This window comes from Olea europaea, chromosome 16 (genome assembly GCF_002742605.1).
Source record: "Olea europaea var. sylvestris chromosome 16, O_europaea_v1, whole genome shotgun sequence".
In the NCBI taxonomy this organism is placed as follows: Eukaryota; Viridiplantae; Streptophyta; class Magnoliopsida; order Lamiales; family Oleaceae; genus Olea; species Olea europaea.
Genome location: NC_036252.1, coordinates 114,300 through 133,900, shown reverse-complemented (window position 1 = coordinate 133,900; position 19,601 = coordinate 114,300). Strand labels below are relative to the sequence as shown.

At 38.5% G+C, this 19,601-nt stretch overlaps 3 protein-coding genes across 4 annotated transcripts in view; all 3 read right to left on the bottom strand.

The window, feature by feature from the left end:
* Positions 1-1,454: 1,454 nt before the first annotated feature.
* On the bottom strand, positions 1,455-13,584 carry LOC111411588 (polyadenylate-binding protein RBP47-like). The gene is made up of 6 exons (XM_023042094.1): positions 13,121-13,584; positions 9,609-10,119; positions 9,273-9,355; positions 9,071-9,201; positions 8,500-8,596; positions 1,455-1,784 (listed from the first exon to the last, which is right to left on the bottom strand). The coding sequence occupies exons 1-6, from the start codon at positions 13,454-13,456 to the stop codon at positions 1,650-1,652; spliced, it is 1,293 nt and encodes a 430-aa protein (XP_022897862.1). The 5' UTR covers positions 13,457-13,584; the 3' UTR covers positions 1,455-1,649.
* Positions 1,791-5,388, bottom strand: LOC111411590. Its single transcript, XM_023042095.1, has 2 exons — positions 4,993-5,388; positions 1,791-4,852 (listed from the first exon to the last, which is right to left on the bottom strand). Exons 1-2 carry the CDS (start codon positions 5,249-5,251, stop codon positions 4,734-4,736), a joined length of 378 nt encoding a protein of 125 aa, XP_022897863.1. The 5' UTR covers positions 5,252-5,388; the 3' UTR covers positions 1,791-4,733.
* Positions 13,585-16,098: 2,514 nt separating the features above from the next.
* The window catches only part of LOC111411587, a 14,407-nt gene continuing 10,904 nt past the window's right edge, over positions 16,099-19,601 (bottom strand). Inside the window, exons 4-5 of one of the 2 annotated variants that reach the window (XM_023042092.1) lie at positions 16,853-17,008; positions 16,099-16,643 (exon numbers count right to left, since the gene is read on the bottom strand). In XM_023042092.1, coding sequence (XP_022897860.1) covers positions 16,467-16,643; positions 16,853-17,008 — 333 coding nt within the window. In that variant the 3' untranslated portion in view covers positions 16,099-16,466. The remainder of the gene's footprint in view (positions 16,644-16,852; positions 17,009-19,601) is intronic. The other variant, XM_023042093.1, reaches the window with a different exon arrangement.

The following is a 19,601-nucleotide window of genomic DNA, read 5'->3' as shown; positions in this document are numbered from 1 at the left end:
TGATATGTCATTCGACTATTTAGCCTGTGATAGAATCCAATCAGGTTTTGTAAAACATGGACATTTGAACATTAATGAAACCATCAAGGAATGCAAATTGATGTTCGAAGACAGATCACTTGGACCAATTCAACATAAATTTGTCTGTTCTCTTCTATAGATTCGTCATGATTCATATGGTCTTCATCGAATGATATCACCTTTTGGAGTCTACCCTTGACCTACCACCCTAGTAAATTTCATCTTTATTCTTTATGGCTTTTGACTGTAAATGAATCTAATTACACTTTTCTCTTGATTTGCGTTGCGGTTTTTGACTGTAAATGAACCTTATTACACTTTTCTCTAGATTTGTGTTACTGGAAGTCGATCAAAGTCTTCCTTTGCGTGGAATTTATATTCCATAGGATTTAAAAAACTAAGCCAAATAATAATAATAATAATAATAATATATACGATCTAATCAAAAGTAAAAAAACTAGACTCGTGCAACAAATTGAGAGCTTGTTTAGTAGGAATTTTTATAATTGATTTTTTGACCGTTAGAGATAAAGGGGATCCTACCTATAAGAATAATTCAAAAATGACAGCTGGAATAGTAAAATAACGGTCAAAAAATTAATTTTAATTGACTTTTAATCTGTACCAAACAAGCACTGAGTCTAATTCTCAAGAATCGACTAGACAAATAGACACCCAAACAAAATGTGCATTAGCTTAAATATCACCCAAAAAATTTATGCCAATTATCAACTTAAAGGCCGAAAATTTCACAAAATTGGATTAGGCTTGGTTGGAGTAACAACCAACTCTACCATTAGACAATATTCCTAGTCCTCCCAATGTAAGCCAAAAACGAGAGAATTCTGCAGCATAAAAGTTGAAAACCTAATCCTTGAAAATCATTGTTGCAGTACATTGGGGATCTTTAATGTGCTCAAGGACCCGAAATGTTGGACAAACATCTTACATATTTCTCTTTCTTCAATCATCTCTCGACTTATCTCGTCAAGTATACCAAACATTCTCTATCGAAAACATGAGCCCGGTTATAAGGCAATCACAAGAACTCACGTCCCCTTACTTTCTTGATAAATAATACCCGCTTAACAGCATAACTAGACACGTTAACTATGATCTACCAATATAACTTTAGTCAAGTTCCCAAGTACATTTAGTATATCGTACTGAACATCATTAACAAAGACAAACATAAAAAATTGGTCAGTTCAATCGTGTTCGACTCAATGTTCAGGCACACAAGGCTTACTAAGAACTACCAAAAGAAGCTGTGGATGCAAATCTCATTAGAGAATACTCTTGGTGATGCAAGTACAATCTCATTGAATTTAGGGTGCTATTTATACAAGTTATGAGAACTTGGTAAATTTCAAAGATTTTCTATTAAACACGAAAATTATATAAGTAATTAATATTATAAATCTCTAAAAGAATAAATAAATAAGTAATTGTTATGAATAATTATGAAAAAAAAACTCTTTTAAGACACCTCAAAATTCCAAAAATAAGTTCACAAAAAATCCTCACACCTCATAAAATTAAATCCAGCTACAAAGTTCTACATACCACACTTCTAACGTACATATTAATTTAGTCTCTGATAAACTCAATCAGCAATGTTCAGTAATTCAACTAACTGGCTGCTGGTGGTTCCCATGGCCATTTGATGCCACATAAACAGCACCTGCATTATACCCATTGCCATTGTAAGCTTCCCTTCCATAATAAGATCCGCCCCACTGGTTAGTAGCATCCATTCTCGACTGCCAAACAAGAAGAAAATTGAAACAGAGTCAAAAAGAGAGGGATGTAAAAGCCAAAGGATGAAATGGCGCATTACTTATTCTTTTATCATTCTTAAAGGGGAAGGGGGGAACTCACATCGTTGGTTCCAAACTTATTGCCTAATTAGCAAGTTTGTCCCAACCTTTCAAAAGGGACAAATTCATTCTCAACCTTACAATATAATTGCATAATTTGTTTCCAATAAAAGAGGTCATCTCCATTAAACCATCATGTTGCTACCTCATGGAAACATATCTCACTTCAAATTTTTGCTAACCAGACCAAGTTGGAAAATATAATATATCTTCATGAAGTTAGATATATGAAAACCACGTGATGGTTAACGGAGATTGAAAAAAATTCCTTCGTCATTATGCAAATATAGTGAAAGATTGAAGAGCAACACACTCCTGGTGGGGATCAACTTGCTACTTGGGCGATAAGATGGGGACTAAGTATATGATAGGATTCAAACTATAGAAGAATTGAGTGAGATATTAAAATAGATCTTTTATTGAAGAACTGAAGAGAATTACATAAACGGAACTAATACTCGACCTCTTTCCTCACTTGTTAATTGCCTGCCTTCTCTACTAGCTTCTACCTCTATTTATAGCTAATTTCCTAACTGTTTCTCCCCCAGCACATGCTTTCCAACAGATTCTGTTTTCCCTCCCTTCTTGATCCTTCTAGAATAGGTGAAGTGTATCGGTGGCTTATCAGTACTCCCGGGCTTCCAAGACACCTTGTCCTCAAGGTGGAAACTTGGAAAGTGTTTGAGGATAGCTTCTGCTGATTCCCCAGGTTGCGTCGGTCGTAGGTAGACCCTTCTATTTTATCAGAATTTCTTCACCAGGACGTTCTTCCAAGACTAGCCCAGGCTCCACAACCCATTCAAGGTTCGCCTCAATCTGAGATGGAAATAGTTGGCTTGCCTCAGTTGCCCCCACTGCCTTCTTCAGCTGTGACACGTGGAAGACAGGATGTATTGTAGATTCAGGAGGCAATTTCAGACGATATGCAACTGGCCCTATACGATTTTCTACCTCAAACGGACCAAAATACTTAGGCCCCAATTTTTCATTCTCCTTCCTGGCCAATGAACGAAGGCGGCAAGGCCGCAGCTTAACATAAACCAAGTCCCCAACCACCAGCTGAACATCACGTCTGTGCTTGTCCGCCTCTTTTTTCATCCTTTCTTGAGCACGGAGGAGAAGATCCCGGTCTTTTAACTGCTGTTCCACCGTCGCTACAGCTGTAACTTGATTGCCATAGCGAATTAATGGAGGGGGGTCCCGACCATATATTGCCCAAAAGGGCGTTGTATTTGTTGAAGAGTGAAACGTTGTATTATACCAATACTCAGCCCATGGGAGCGATGGTTACCACCGTTTGGGCTGATCGTACGTGAAGCAGCGAAGATAAGTTTCCAGGCATCTATTAATTACTTCAATTTGCCTATCGGATTGAGGGTGATAGGCCGTGCTTCGTCGAAGGAAAGTATCTTGCATCCGAAAGAGCTGTCCAAAAATGGCTTAAGAACACCTTGTCCTTGTCTGAAATAATGGAACTGGGAATTCCGTGGAGGCGTACAATTTCTTTGACGAAAACTGTTGCGACCCCAGCTGCTGTAAAGAGGTGTTTAAGGGGCACAAAATGTGCGTACTTGCTTAAACGATCCACCACGACTAGAATGGTATTGTACCCTCCCGATTTGTAGTCCTTCCACAAAACCCATTGAAATGTTATCCCAAATGAGGTGGGGAATCGGTAGAGGCTGTAATAACCCTGCCGGAGATAGAGCCATGATCTTATTTCGCTGGCACACTGGACATTCCGCAACAAACTTCTTGATATCCGCCTTCATCGCCGTCCAGCACAAGCTGCCGGTCAGTCGCTTAAAGTGCAAAGAAACCCGGAATGGCCTCCCAACGTGCTACTGTGGAACTGGTGTAGCAGGGAGGGAATTAAGGCTGAAGTCCGAGAGATTACCAGTCGCCCTTTGTATAGCAACTTCCCCTAAAGGATTCAGTAACGCGGGTGTGCATCCGGTTCCCCCTGCAAGTCCTTCTTGATTTTGGATAACAATGGATCATTTTCCACTTCAGTCTCAATCAACTGTGCATCCAACAGCTTGGAGAAGGTGAGTGTCCTCAGTTCAATAGGAGTGGGAATGTGTGATGGTGCATCAGCTGCCTTATTTTCCAATCCGGCTGGTATTGGATCTCGAAATCGAATCCCAACAGCTTGGTCACCCAACGCTGGAAGTCCCCTGGTATCACTTTATTCCAGGAGGTATTTAAGGCTGCGTTGGCCTATGCGAACGACAAACTTCCTTCCTAATACATAGTGTCTCCATTTCTGAATTGCTAACACAACGGCCATCAACTCCCTCTCGTAGATGGACTTCTACCGAGACTTTGTTGACGGTGCTTAGTGTAACGACCCGGGTCTTTGTACCAAAGTCGTTAGCCTACGTACTGTCCGTTTTGGGTGGGCCCTGCGCCCACTTACCCCTCACGGCTTTCTGTCGCGTCCCCCAAGATTCGAACTCATAACCTTTCCCTTAAGCAATACTTAACTTGAGAACTCATAATCTTTCCCTTAAACAATACTTGTCCCAGTATTGCTTAAGGGAAAGGTTATGAGTTCGAATTCTGGGGGACGCGACAGAAAGCCGTGAGGGGTAAGTGAGCGCAGGGCCCACCCAAAGCGGACAGTACGTAGGCTAACGGCTTGGGTACAGAGACCCGGGTCGTTACACTTGGCTATAAAATGCAATAAGCTGATGGTCCTGCATGAGTACTGCCCCTACCCCACAACTCGAAGCATCTGTCTCAATGATGAAGGGTTTCGAGAAGTCAGGGAGAGCTAAAATTGGGACCGTGATCATAGCCAGCTTTAACCGTTCAAATGCCTCCTCCGCTTCATCGTTCCAGCCAAAGGAATCTTTCTTTAACTGTTGGGTGAGAGGCCAAAAGATGGTGCCATAACCTTCCACAAATCTCCTGTAATAGCCTATTAATCCCAAGAAACCCCGAAGTTCCTGCAAATTTCGAGGAGTTGGCTAGTTAACCATGGCTGTGATTTTGCTAAGATCTGCTATCTTTCGCTCAGCCGAAACCAAGTGACCCAATTTTGGCCTCAAAAGGGACGCCTCTTTTGATGAATAAATGGAAATATTACCTTGGCTTGGTTGGCAGCTGGCAAGCTTAGCTCTCATCCTGTAGCTACTGCTTATCGACCGGCTACCAACAGCAATCATTGAATCTTTTGAGCCTTCAGTTCTTCTTGCCCCAGTTTCACTCTCTCTTTCAGTGCCTTCTTCGATTCCCCTTGAAGTAGAGGGAACCTTCTCTTCTCTTTCAGTGGGAACGAGATCAATCAATGAAGGGAGAGAACTTTCAAGAGGAAGTATGCTATCCGTGGTTGAGCAAACAGGCATTTCTTTTTGTTTGCGCTCAACTAATGCCTTTCTAAAGCGATGAACACTTCCTCCAAATGATGCTCATGTGATGTCACATCCTTACCATACACTAAGATATCATTAAAAAAAAAAAAAAAAAAAAAAAAAAAAATTTTAAAAAAAAAACCAAAACGAACTTTTCTCAAATAACTTCTAAATACCTGGTTCATCAAGGACTGAAATGTAGCCAGGGCGTTGGTGAGGCCAAACGGCATAACTAGAATTCATAGTGCCCTTCGTGAGTCCTGAAAGCTGTTTTATGCACATCTTCCTTCCAAACCCTTATCTGGTGATAGCCAGACCTCAAGTCCAATTTTGGGAATATTGTTGCACCCTAAGCTTATCTAACAATTCATCAATTACTGGATTGGAAATTTGTCTGGCATGATTACCTTGTTCAACACCCTGTAGTGGACACAAAATCGCCAACTTCCATCTTTTCTCTTTACGAGTAGCACTGGGCTGGAGAAGGGACTGACACTGGGTTGAATGATCCTAGCCTTCAGCATTTCTTTCGCCATTCTCTCAATCTCATTTTTTTGGAAGTGCACGTAATAGAAAGACCGGACACTAACTGGTTCAAAGCCTTCTTTCAAAGGAATGGCATTGTCTATTTCCCGGGCTGGAGGCAACTCTCTTGTCTCCTCAAATGCTTTCGCATAGTGTTGCAACAGCCTTAGCAACCCTGCAAGTGGTTCTACTGCCAATTTCCTTAATTTCCCTTCTTCCTGTTCATCGCTTATTTCCACCAATACCCCTTGCCCCCTCCTTCTACAGTGTTTTCATCATTGTTTTCAAAGAAATCCCTGATTTATTTAGCCACTTATCACCTTTTAAAGTCAACCGGTCATCCCCCATTCGGAATTTAATGGTTAACATCTTCCAGTTGACCTCCATGCGCCCCAACGTGCCTAACCATTGCATGCCCAAAACAACGCCTGTGCTGCCCTGATCCAATAGCAAAAAGTCTTCTATAATTGTCAACCCTTGCAATTCCAATACTACCCATTTACACATCCCTTTTCCCGTAACTAACTCACCCGTGCCCATGACCCCATAATTGTTGGTCACTGTGATTGGAAGTCCTATTTTTCGAACCACTTCCAGAGAAATAAAGTTATGGGTCGCCCCACAATCGATCAACACTATCACTTCTTGTGACCCAATTTTGCCTCTTAATTTCATGGTGCCCGGAGTGGTTAGCCCTATCACAGAGTTGAGCGATAGTTCTACCGTCCCCGTTACCTCCAGTGGCAGCGGCTCCACCGGATTTTCAAAGTCAACAACTCCTTCTTTGCAATCCTGCACCAACTATACACGAAGCTTTCGGTTCTTACACCTGTGGCCGATCGTATATTTCTCTTCACAACGGAAGCATAGACCCTTCTCTCGCCTCGACCTCCACTCCGCATCAGTCATACGTTTTATGGGTGCTTCTCTTCTACCGTTTGCGTAGGGAACGTTCCTGCCTTGATTGAGTTTGGGGAATTTCTGAGATTTTTCTGGGTCAATGTTTCTTTAACGTTTCTAACTACTAAGTTTCAGTCCTCAAATTTTTGGGCCACCTCCATTATCTGGCTCAATCCTTTAGGGCCTAATAAGCACACTTCAGCTCTGATTTCGGGTAGTAGCCCATTCACAAACGTGCTTTCCAATACTTCATCGGAGAGATTTTTTAACGGGGCGGCCAATACCTCAAACGCTCTCCTAAATTCCACCACCGATCCTTCCTGTCTCACCGCCAAAAACTTCTCACAAAGGCTACCTTCCTAGGTTGGCCGGAAACGCAGTAGTTGTTGTTTCCGAAACTCCTGCCAGTCCTAGAATGCTCTCCTTGCCTCTGTCCATTGGAGCCACAAGAGAGCGTCGCCTTCCAAACTTACTCCAATTGCTCCCATTTTCTCCCGCTCCGTCAGTCCATTGACCTCAAAGTACCTTTCCACATGGAAGAGCCACCCATCCAGATCTTCCCCACTGAAAATGGGCATTTCAGGCTTCCTCACTCGACGCCAACTGTCCCCTCCTTCCTGGTCTGTGGTGATTGATATTTTCCCCTGGCTGGCTTCCCCAGAACCTTCCGACCATTTTCCCCGCTCCATCGTTCGTTGATACTTACGGTTCCCGGAGGTATCTGCCCTCTGGTAATACTTCCTAACCTATTGCCTTCCAAACTCCCATTTGACCCCGACTTCGGATTTGAGAGGGCTGTTACTGTCCTTCTATTTCTTCCAAGGCCTGCATCATTTTGTCTATGTTCTGAGCCAAGTGTTCCGTCGACCGCTCCAAGCCTGGTAGCCTTTGCAGCTCGGTCTTTACTTCTTCCAACTCTTTTTCCATGGTTTCTATCTTGCCTTCTGTTTTTCTGAGCCATCAGGATACACGTGCTCTGATACCAATTTGATAGGATTCAAACTATAGAAGAATTGAGTGAGATATTAAAATAGATCTTTTGTTGAAGAAGAGCTGAAGAGAATTACATAAACAGAACTAATACTCGACCTCTTTCCTCACTTGTTAATTGCCTGCCTTCTCTACTAGCTTCTACCTCTATTTATAGCTAATTTCCTAATTGTTTCTCCCCCAGCACATGCTTTCCAACAGATTCTGTTTTCCCTCCCTTCTTGATCCTTCTAGAATAGGTGAAGTGTATCGGTGGCTTATCAGTATACAATAGTATACAATTTCCTCTTTTGAGGGGGTTGAGGTAGGCAAATTTTGATAGAGTGAAAACGTTCAACTCAGTTTAAGTATGGCAACAGGAAGCCCAGAATATAAGTTACAGTTTTCAAGATTGTAGTGGAAAACATTTTCAACTCATTTTTCTTTCCCCCCGAATAAGATGTTTTCAGAAAACAAAATTGCAGAGAGTTCAAAAATCAAATGATATCATATATATATGACAGTAGAAAAGATTTTTGTAAAAACACAGAAATATTACTGGAACTGGGAAACAAAAAAATTCTATATTTTTCTGGCATGTAGATCCACACATTACAAACAACTAACGAAACATTTTTTGACTTGTAAACCTAAAGCATTTAGTATCATAATTTCAAGCAATCATGAACTCAAGAATTTGAGATGAATGTTTTTTGGACCATGTGTAACAATGAACTGAAGCTGTTAGTTGTTATCGGAAATAACTATCACTTCCTACTGAAATAGAAAACAGCAATAAAAATAATATATCCTGATTACATGATTTCATCCACAAATAAAGATTTTACCTGCTTGTTTCCTGGATTTCGTCCCCAAGAAAGACGAACTGCCTGCTTGCCAATAACAGCTCCATTTAATCTCTGTATTGCATCCTCTGCATTGCTTCTGTCGAAATAGAAAAGTCAAGTGGTAGTAAATTCGTTCCAAAACCAAGCGTTTGAAGAAAACTTACAGCCAGATCAACTATAGCTAGTAGGTTCACTTTAATATGCTGAATAATTTGTGAACTGACTTTTCAATAAATATTAGAACATTAACACTTCTTACAAAATGAATTAGTTACTAAACCCAGCTTGAATTTTCAATTTTGAAACAAGAACTCAAACTTGGTTTCTAATTTACCATGCAGGCTACTCTCTTATATTGACAAAAGATGTTGAAAAATACAAGTAGCTTCAGTTGTCTACATCCCCCAACCCCCAAGCAACAAGGTTACCCGTGTTTTTGCAATCATAAAATTGATAATAATTGATATTAACACACGTGAACAATACATATGAACAATATGCTCCACTCTCATCAATTTATGTTGCCCTTGGCTGGTTTTTTAACAATGAAATACCAGAACCACAGCATTACCTGTTTGCAAATTGTACAAATCCACATCCTTTTCCAGCTGGTATTTTAATGGAGATAACCTCACCAAATGGCATGAAAGAATGTCTGAGCTCCACATCTGTTACATCAGAGTCAAGTCCACCCACGAATATCTACAACAAACAACGATTAATGATCTATATAAATTTCTGACAACAAACGTCCTACAAGCAGCAAGACTCACAGTTGTGTTTGATGAGTCGTTTTCAGATTGAGAACCTTGTGGCAGAGCACCATTGGATGCATAACCACCAGCAAGTATTACAGCTGAAGAAAAAGAAAAGTCAGAATTTGGAATCAGTACTAGTACACATATTATTTTCAGTTCTAATTGACAGCGTGTAAATGAATTTTCTTTAAGAGAGAACCTTTTGAGTTCATAAGACTAATGATCAGAGGAAAAATACCTCTTTAGAAAAATTCCACAGCTTTCAAGACTACATATTCATGAAAAAACACGAGGTATAACATAGAAAAGAGAGGACAAAAAAATTGCAGAAAAGGAATTATCAGGTTACACCTTGTGAAGAATACTGTTGCTGAGGCGATTGTTTCTTGGGGGTTGCAACACCAATTCGCATAGGTCTACTAGAACAATACACACCATTCATTTCGGTCATGGCTCGTGTCCTCTCAGTTTCATCACTAAACCTCACAAAGCCATAACCTTTTGAGCGGCCAGAATTTGAATCAAAAACTACTTTTGCACCTTTGATCGATGGATATCTACTAGCAAAAGTTTCATGTAATAGCACATCAGTAACATCAGAAGCCAAATCACCAACAAATATTGATAGATCAGAGCCAGAGCCACCAGAGCCGCCAAAGCCCCCAGAGCCAGCATCAGGCCGCCTATCACCCGAGCTAAAGGCTGCCCAGTTTAGGCGAAATGTTTGATCTATATTTGGCATCATGGTACCATTGTAGCTCTGAAGTACTTTCTCAGCAGCTGCATGAGTACTGAACTCAACAAATCCATATCTCTCCGACTGACCAGTTTGCTTATTGCGAATAACTTTAACAGAAAGAACCTGCATGTTTTTTGTATATCAGAAGTGATCATGATCTAACAGGTGCTAAACCTAAAATGAAAAAGGCTTAAGTGATATCCTCAGCACATGATAGAAGTTTCAGTCTCAATTTTATGATTCTGCTGCCACATATCAACCACGAAGAAGAGCAACATCCATATGCATCATGCAAACAAGAAGATGGAGAAATTACACCTTATGGATCTCATAGATCTCATATGTTCATGCCTTTACAGAGTGCTATATTTTTCTTTGTTTTTTCTTTAAGGTACCTAAGACATTTAACTCAAACAAAATTAATTACAATGAGTATGCACTATTCATTCTCAACAATTTACATTGTCCAACAAAGATGATAAAAGAAATCATACGAGGCAAAAAACCATAAGTAACAAAGATAAATCATCTGTGCGCGCTACACACAAATACTTGTCTATATACAACAGCATTGATAGAGTGCTACTAGAAACATGATGCTCTCCAGTACTTGACTTGTAGGAGGTATTCCCAAAGCATTCAACATAAAGAGAATGGCAATAGTTGCATGTCATTGCCCTTTTTGCAATTTATCATATGGTGAAACAATCTCAGTAGGGAGTTAGCAATTGGGAACTGCTTTTATACAAATGACAATTTACAGCGAATCTAGGATATTTTACCCTTTTCCGGAGGATAATATATTTTTCCCTGTTGAGAATTAACTCTTTCTTACAGACTGTAAAATTGAGTCACGATTACAATACTATGTAACTCTTGTAAGGAACAAATGGAAAGAGGTGCTTATGACTGGAATCTGGAAACATAAGAAAATGAGGCAGTGCCTGTTCCTTTAAAACAGATCCCAATTTCAATTACTGCAGCACAATCTTTTCCTTTAAAACTTAAAAGCAAGGACACAGGCACACAGCACGCTGACATGTGATTTGAAAAAAGGACACAAATACGTCAGAATACATCGATTTAAATTCTTTAATATTTACATGTGTATGTATTATCTCTTTATTTAATATGGAACACGACAAATAGCATGTCCGAAACGTGCCCGAAGAGTGTGCCTAAAGTATCCTTGAGAGTCGAAATTTTAAAAACTATAAATAGGATGACACAGCACGTGACTTCTCGGAAACGTACTGGAGTGTTCGAAGAGTGTCGTTGTTCAACATGACAAGTGTTAGACATGGACGCACTGTTCTAGTAGGAGTGTCCATGCTTCATAGCTTGAAATGTAATTTTTGCCCCCACCTACCCTCCCAATAAGGTAAACTATAAAGAATGAAGCATTCCAAAGAAAACGTTACCTGAACTCGGATTACAAATAGCAAGCTTATTACTTACTAGGATGGGTTGTTTGTTTGTCTGCATTTCAAAGACAAACAGTCTTTCCCTTTCTTTTTTCCTCTTTTTGGGTAAAGGTAAAACTTTATCAAATATGGTAATCAAAATTTTACAATTTTCAGATGAAAGGGGTCTACAGTGTAGACAGAAAAAATAAGACTTCTCTCACTTATATCCTATTCTAGTTATCATGCCTCAGATGACAATCACCAGTGCAGCCACCAGAACTCTAACACAAAATTATCATCAACACCCTATTAGATGCAGCTTGTTCCGAGGCTCAATAAATTCCTCTTAGAATTTTTCCTAGTCAAGCACATATGAGGCATATAGTTGGCGCATGAAAAGTTGTAAAATACTTGTTCCACCTCTAGTCCATTGGTGGCACCTGGAAAATGTGTAATAAATTGCTGATATGTGTTCTAAAGCATAGGGAAATAGCTCAGTTGCTAGCATGATAGGTGTGTCCTGTAATGCCATTGACCTTTATAAGCAAACAGCTTGCCAACAAAGATTTATCTATAAAACCAGTGTGGATGTAGCAGATACATGTTGGATCATTGCCCTATCCTCTTTCTAAGATCATGGTAATCACTTAAATACAGGATAAAAATATTGTCAAATGAACATGTAAAAGGCAGGAAGACAAGGAAACACAGTCTATTCATGGACTCATCACTCATGAATGCTGAGCACATAGGACAAGGGAGTGATAACCCCTCTATCTACCTGTAGTGCCTGAGATGCTACAGTTAGGCAACGATGGCTCTATACTGCGTACAATTATAACAGGATGAAGCTGCCTTTATCTTACAGTAGTTTCTTATTTGTTAGATGCTTTACCAAGGAAAGTCAAATAAAAGGAAAGAAGTATCATACCTAAGACAATAATATGCCTCAAGTCTTCAAAAAGAATTCATATATATACCCCTTTATATCACACTGAAAGTACAATTCAAAATCTTATTTCTGATTCAGATCTCCAAGAACTAAAATAATTAAAAAAGGACAAAACATACACTTTTAAAAAAAAAAAAAAAAAAAAAAAAAAGGGAAAAAAAGTCAAAAAAGTGACAAAAACTATAAAAAAAAAAAAAAAAAGTGACATATAATGTACTGCTAATGGACTATAAGCTGGACTCTCCCTAAAAAGAATTTAATGCACTCAGATGATATTCACTCTTCAATCAAAGGTCAGATAATAAATTTTAAGTGTCAATTGACAAATTCGAGTATAGATAGATTTGAGTGAAGGCCAAAAAACTCAATTAAAGTTACCTGTACATTTGTACACACATCAATCATTCAAAAGATCAAAACCTTAATCAAGAATTTAAAGGGAAAGCCAAAGACTTATCAGCATGATGCATTCACCCCACCTTCAAATGCTTTTTAACATCTTGCCCTAGACAGAATTATTTAGAATTCAAAACCTTTCTATGATAAAGAGGTACATATATCTCCTCTCTGTTTTGCCACATGTATTAAATGAGATCTGAAATCTGCTGACGTTTTATTTCAAGAAAGCAAATTGTAGACTTCTATTAAAGGAAAAAGAAGTATTAGATCGCATTAATTACTCCACACAATCATTCACTTCATAAAACACAACTAGTAATTATTCAACAAATCCACAAGAGAAGTCAGAATAAACAAAAAACAATACCTCGCCGGTTTGAGCAAAGCAAGACTGTATATAACCTTCATCCATCCACTGGTGGAGATCACCAATCCAGATCGTCTTGTTATCTTCACTTGAGCTTTGAATCTGATTATTCTCTTTCTGCTGCAGCGGCTGCTGGTGCAGTTGGTACTGTTGCTGCTGGTGATGGTAGTACGGCACGTAATGCTGATTATACATCATCTGCTGCTGCATCACCATTGCCGCCGCCGGATATTGCATCGCCATCCACTGCTGCTGGTACTGTTGCATCGCCATCCATTGCTGCTGCTGCTGCTGTTGCTGTTGCTGATGCTGTTCATTGGAATCTCCGCCGTTCATTTTTAAAAAATCTCTCCGAATTACCTCTCCCTCAAGCCGTGTATTATAGAGAGAGAGAGAGTAGAGGTACCTGGTCGGAAAAACCAGGCTTCAAAGAGAAGGAAAGAGAGGGAGGTCAAAGTCGGCTTAGAGATTAATAAAGGAAGAAGTATTATGGATCTAGGGTGGATTTGTAGAGAAAATTTAGTACGTGGTCCTCCAATTACAAGTTTATATCATTTTAGTTACCCAACTCTTATAATGAAAATCATTAGCTATTCGACCCTCATAATTAGATTAGATCGTGAACTTCAGCCCCTGATTTAAACAAAAAACCTTAGATTCCGACTCAAATCCTAAAAGATAATCATTATTTATTTAAATTTGATCACTTAACTTGTATTCTTAATCGAGTTTAAACATTATACTAGATTAGATTGTAGATCCTTTCAAAAGTTTCAAACTTTTGTCTACTACGTTCCTATTTGATTTCAGAATTATTTTTTTCGAACTCATTTTTTACAACGTTCTCTCAATAAAATTATTTTTACATTTGAATTCAAAACTTTTTTCTACTTTTTAACCAAACATTCTTAAAAAAATCAGTATTATAAAATATATTATCCCAAAAAAATAGGGTTCAAACAAACCCTAAATGTAGAAGCTTAAGAACTCAACTGACATTCTAGCTAAAAGTTGATATATGTGTCAACTTCTTTAAATTTGACGACCCAATTCAAGTAATCTTCTAGAGTTAAAATCCAGTGATAAATTAATAGTAATGTAAAATTTTGACTTTCTTTCTACCAAAAATAAAATAGCATCTTATAGTTGGAGGATCCAATGAAGGTAGTTTTTGTTTATGTCAATTTGTTTTAATTGATCATTCAACATATATTTTATTTCAATTCAATTATTTCATCTATAATTATCATTAAAACTAACCAATTTTTTAACCTAAGAAATTGCGTTCATGAACCAACTTTATTTTTGGCATCACAAGTTCTTTTGGATCCAAAAAAAATACAAAAATCTCACACCTTTGAGTAAAGTGGAAAATGATGCAAACTATTTTTGGTTCATTTTGTTAGGTCACTATTTTTGTCAATCATGTCAATACATTCCATCACTTTTAGTAATCATTATAGATTGAATTGTCAAATTGAAAACAAAAATAAATCAAATGATCAAATCGAAACAAATATGTAAAGTGAATGACCTCCAGTTAAATTTTCTGGGCAGATTTAAACATGGCACATTGATTTAAACGAGGTCTTAGCTTAAAACGTTAGATTGTCGAGGTCTAATAATGACCGTAGATTAACGATGAGAAGCCACTTGTTGTTCCAGCTCATACACGGTGGTGAATGTGGGGCCTGTATTGGTGTAGGAAATCGAAAGCCATCGATCAACTTGTGCTTCAGTGAATTGTACTTTGACTGTATTGGAACTGGGTACAAGTTACCTTTGACTGGGTCAAAGACAAATTAGGGTTATCTTTGATAAATGGTTAGCATGCCCAAATTTAGGGCCTGTTGGTGCTGGTCAAAATGTTTGGGTCAACAAAGATTGTCCATGATTAATATGTTCTAGAGGTCCAATCTAATACCAAAATTAATTATCGAAATTTTAAGTTTATGAGAATTAATTTTTTGATCATTAGAGAGAAAAATAGATATTATTTGTGAGTGAAAAAATAAAAAATGATGACTGAAATAGTAAAATGATGGTCAAAAAATTGATTTTTTTGGATGAAAAATTGCTACTAAACAGATAAATTTAAATGAGCTCTTATTTACGAAAGCTATCTACTTCCTCTATAATAACTTAGAAATAACACACAATTTATTATTCATGAAATAAATATAAACTGTTATTGGTTGTTCACATATTATGATGGCAGATTCTTTTTGAGTTTCAAAAACAATAAATAAATGTTCTCGAATAACATGATAAAGTTAACTGAAAATTCTTTGAATATTTTTTTATTACAGATTTAATAGTATTTCATTTAATCTTATATTTTTATACTCCTGACTTTTACACTAAAATATTAACTAATGTTATGTTAACATTAAATATGAAAAAAAATCATGAGAAATCACAATTACAAAATTTATTAAGATGGAATCATTCTGTACAAAAACATTAAAAAACAAACTTTTAAAATTAAAACAGTTTATTTTATATAAATTAAAATTAGAATTATTCTATATGTACATCAAGTTGTACACCCTGGTGCACATAATGTCCAAGTGGCAATTCATCATTGGCCGATGGAAAAACAATCTTTTTACTGGCCAATAATAAAATTTCACTTGAACATTATGTACACCACGGTGTAAAACCTAATGTATATATAGAAAAACCTTAAAATTAAGACAACGAGTGTATAAATACAGAGCACAAGGAGGTGAGGGCAGAATAAAGAATTTATGTTAAAAGGGGAGGTTTCTAAGTTTTTTTACAAAAAGAGGGGAGGCCCCCATTATTATCATAAGGATAAATATATATGTACAAACAAATGCGTGCAAAATGAATTACTTACTCTCATAAACAAGCGGCCCCTATGTGAATTCAAAAATTGTTGGCTCACTCCACCTCCTATTGTGAGTAGTGGGTAAACAATTTTGTTAAAAAAGTTTGTAAATGGAGCATAATCCTTATCATAAACCCCAATACAATATAATACTACAATGTGGTTGCAGAGTGAAACTATTATTTACAGCACATAAGGCATAAAAAGGAATTATTCTAAATGCCAAGAATTTGTCCAATCAGAGTACAGATAGGGGCATCCAGTGTATATACATGCATATTCCTTTGAACAAATCAATATAACAAGGTACGACTACAAATTCCATTCTTAATCCAGCTTAAGCTACAGATGACTTCCAAAGTCAAAACGAAAAGAAAGCAACTTGTATAGTTGTGGCCAAAACTTTAACAGGGAAAAGCTCGGTTAGCTTCTGGAGTGGAAAAAAATGAATAAATAAGCTAAGCAACTGACTATACATACAATATGTACTGGCTATGACATTTTGTAGTCTTCGTATAGAAAGCTCTCGTACTGTGTTCCCTTGAGTGTCTTCTCAACTTCATCCCAATTCTGAACTTGCAAAGATAACGACCCTTTGTGTATCTTCACCTGGCGACTATTTAGATCCATTCGAGGAACTCGTAGAAAATCTTGAACGTCTAACAGTTTCTGACAGATAAATAAAGAAAAATGTGAGTTTAAAGGCAAAAAATTTAAATGCATGTTTGGCAAGCAGTATTGCACTGCTTGATATAATAAACAAGATTCTAGCTTCTTTTTTTCCTTAATACTGCCCAGACATCCAGTGAAATACGAAACACTCCCATCCAAACATGCGTGAAACGTCTATTTAGGAAATAAAATGTAAGGTATCTTACAGTTCTGTTCTTTATTATGTCCTCATAGTAAAGGATAATATGTCGAGTGCTCTTGAAATATTCTAGAGATTTTGTAACCATCTCTTCCACTTGCCTCAGATTGGGTATCAGCAATGTTGAATTGATAACGGGTTTATATCTTGCGAGGATTTCAGCCTGCATGAAAGGAATAATTATTAGGACAAATGTACACATGTTTCTTTCCTCTTCAATCGTGTCCGCAGGCATATCTGCACATATTAAGAATTGTAGATATTCCGAGATTATGGGATAATTAGGATTTAATTATGTATGATTGTATAACCTTGTTTAGATTAGGTAATTTTTCTCTTTTCCATGTATAGGAAGTTACATTGTTGGTCCCTCTTCCTATGCTATATATTGAGGCTCTAAGATTACAATTAAAGTGTGAGAAAGTGTTGTATAATTCATCTATTCTTTAGTTCCAATTTACGTGGTATCAGAGCTAGGGTGTATTTCTACCTAACCACAAAATCAATGGAAGAAAACACCGCCAATAGCAAGGAGTCGACAACCTCAGAAACACAAAACAGTGAACTTGAATCCCTTTCCACCTTGGGCTCCGGTGGACTCGACAATTCCTCCTTTCAACTCACAGTCGAAAAGTTGAACAAAAAAAATTATCGAAAATGGGCTCAGTCAATAAAACTCATCGTCGACGGAAAAGGAAAGCTAGGTTATCTTACCGGAGAAAAGAAAAAGCCCGCCTCAACCGACGTCGGACTTCTACAAAAATGGAGGTCGGAAAATTCAATAGTGACTGCGTGGCTAGTTAATTCCATGAAACCTCTGATTGGAAAGACTTACTTGTTTCTACCGACAGCAAAGGATGTGTGGGATACTGTTCGTAACATGTATTCAGATGCTGAAAATTCTTCACAAATTTTGAGATCAAAACGAAACTCTGGCAGACGAAGCAAAGGGAGAGAGATGTGACAGACTACTACCTGGAGATGTCTTCACTCAGGTAGGAACTCGATCACAATGTTGACGAAGAATGGGACTGTCCGACCGACAGTGTACGGTAGAGAAAGAAAATTGAAAACGAACGGGTATACGAGTTCCTGGCCAGGCTTAATAGGGAATTAGATGATGTGAGAGAAAGAGTCCTTGGCCGGCAACCCCTACCGTAACTTCGCGAAGCCTTCGCTGAGGTTCGCAGAGAAGAAAACCGACGAGGAGTGATGCTTCGAGAAGGTAAGACCACCGGGCTTGAAGAGGAAACTGGGTCTGCGTTATTTTCAACAGAACGTGGGCTTGGTGGGTCGATCCAATTAACTAAAGGGTTTCGTTCAGCCCAATTACCTGGAGGGCCAGCATTAAATAGAGCTAAAGGACTTGGATCAATCGAATTGGGCTCCAAAGGAACACCCACTAATGGGTTCGGCCCAAAACAACAAAAGGGACATCCATGGTGCGATCACTGTCGTAAACCGGGGCATAAAGCAGATACATGTTAAGAACTACATGGAAAACCATCTGACTGAAACCAAGACAAAATAACAGGAATTGAGGTTACCAAGCGGTTGTTGATCCTATCGAAGAGAAGAGTACCTCCACTCAGAGCGATGCATTCAATCCTGAACAATTGGAGCAACTATATAAAATGTTTTCAAGTTTCCAATCATCGGGTCCGTCAAGTTCACTAGCTCACAAAGGTAATTCTTCGAAAGCAGTACATACAACTACTCAATCCACAGTTCCTTAGATTATTGACTCAGGTGCGTCCTGATGAGGACATCCTTTTATTATTGTTTCAGTTGGACTTTTATTTAAGTTTACGTATTTTAGTTAGGACTTAAATAATGGGCTTGGCCCTATATTTCTAGGTTTTTATTATTTAAACCTATCTTGGTTTGTTATTTTGGATTGATGAATTTGATGAAATAAAGAGTTGGCTTTGCAGCCGTTCCCCTCTCTTCCCGTCTCTGTCTTCTTCTTCTCTTCCCTCCCCCATCTCTTCCTGTTATTTACTGAACTATTAACCTCCCTACATCAAATTGGTATCAGAGCAAACCCTGGACAGCAATTCACTCAGCATCAATACAGGACCCGTTGCTGCAGCCAATACTCAGTTTGCTGCAGACCCCAGCCCCGCCCTCGACAGACAATCACCTTACCGGTAATACAGCCAACAATTGAAACAAAGGCTTTTTCCTATCACACCCCACGACCAGCAGAAGCCGATACAACCAGCCAGACAATCACCAGCCGCCTTCGCCTATAAATGAATCATTCAGTTTCTCCTCCACCGCTTCCACCTTCCCAACTCACAAACTGAAAATTTACCGACAGCAACCATTCCAGAATCTGTTGCAGCAAAAAAATAAAAAAATAAAAAATAAAACAAGAAACATTCAGCCGCCATCTTCCACCAACCTGCCCGGAACGGAACCCAGCCTCGCCACCGCCAACAGCCGCCAGCAAACTGCCGGCTGCTCCAGTAATCGCCGTCCACCAACCCAGTCACCGTCTTCTAACCCAGTCCCTCGTCGAGCCAGCCACCAACCCAGTCGCCGTCTTCCACAACGTTCGGTCGGTTGTAATGGATTATGGGTTTGGGCTGGGTTATTAATTCAATTAATTGGGTTATTAATTAAGTGGGTTGGGTATTAGTTATTACTTGGGTTTGGGCTTAATTTCAGTTGGGTTGGATTTATTTGTATTGCTTGGGCTTGTTTAAGGTTTTGTGTTTGATTTAGGCCCAAATTTGTGAAATGGGCTCATT

Excerpts from the sequence above, each read along its gene's own strand:
- LOC111411590 (XM_023042095.1), bottom strand. The coding sequence starts at position 5,251 with ATGCCTGTTTGCTCAACCACGGATAGCATACTTCCTCTTGAAAGTTCT. Across the intron at positions 4,853-4,992 it reads CAGCTGCCAACCAAGCCAAG|GAACTTCGGGGTTTCTTGGG; the intron begins GTAATATTTCCA and ends CGAAATTTGCAG.
- LOC111411588 (XM_023042094.1), bottom strand. The coding sequence starts at position 13,456 with ATGAACGGCGGAGATTCCAATGAACAGCATCAGCAACAGCAACAGCAG. Across the intron at positions 10,120-13,120 it reads GCTTTGCTCAAACCGGCGAG|GTTCTTTCTGTTAAAGTTAT; the intron begins GTATTGTTTTTT and ends AAAAACATGCAG. Across the intron at positions 8,597-9,070 it reads TTTGTACAATTTGCAAACAG|AAGCAATGCAGAGGATGCAA; the intron begins GTAATGCTGTGG and ends CTATTTCGACAG.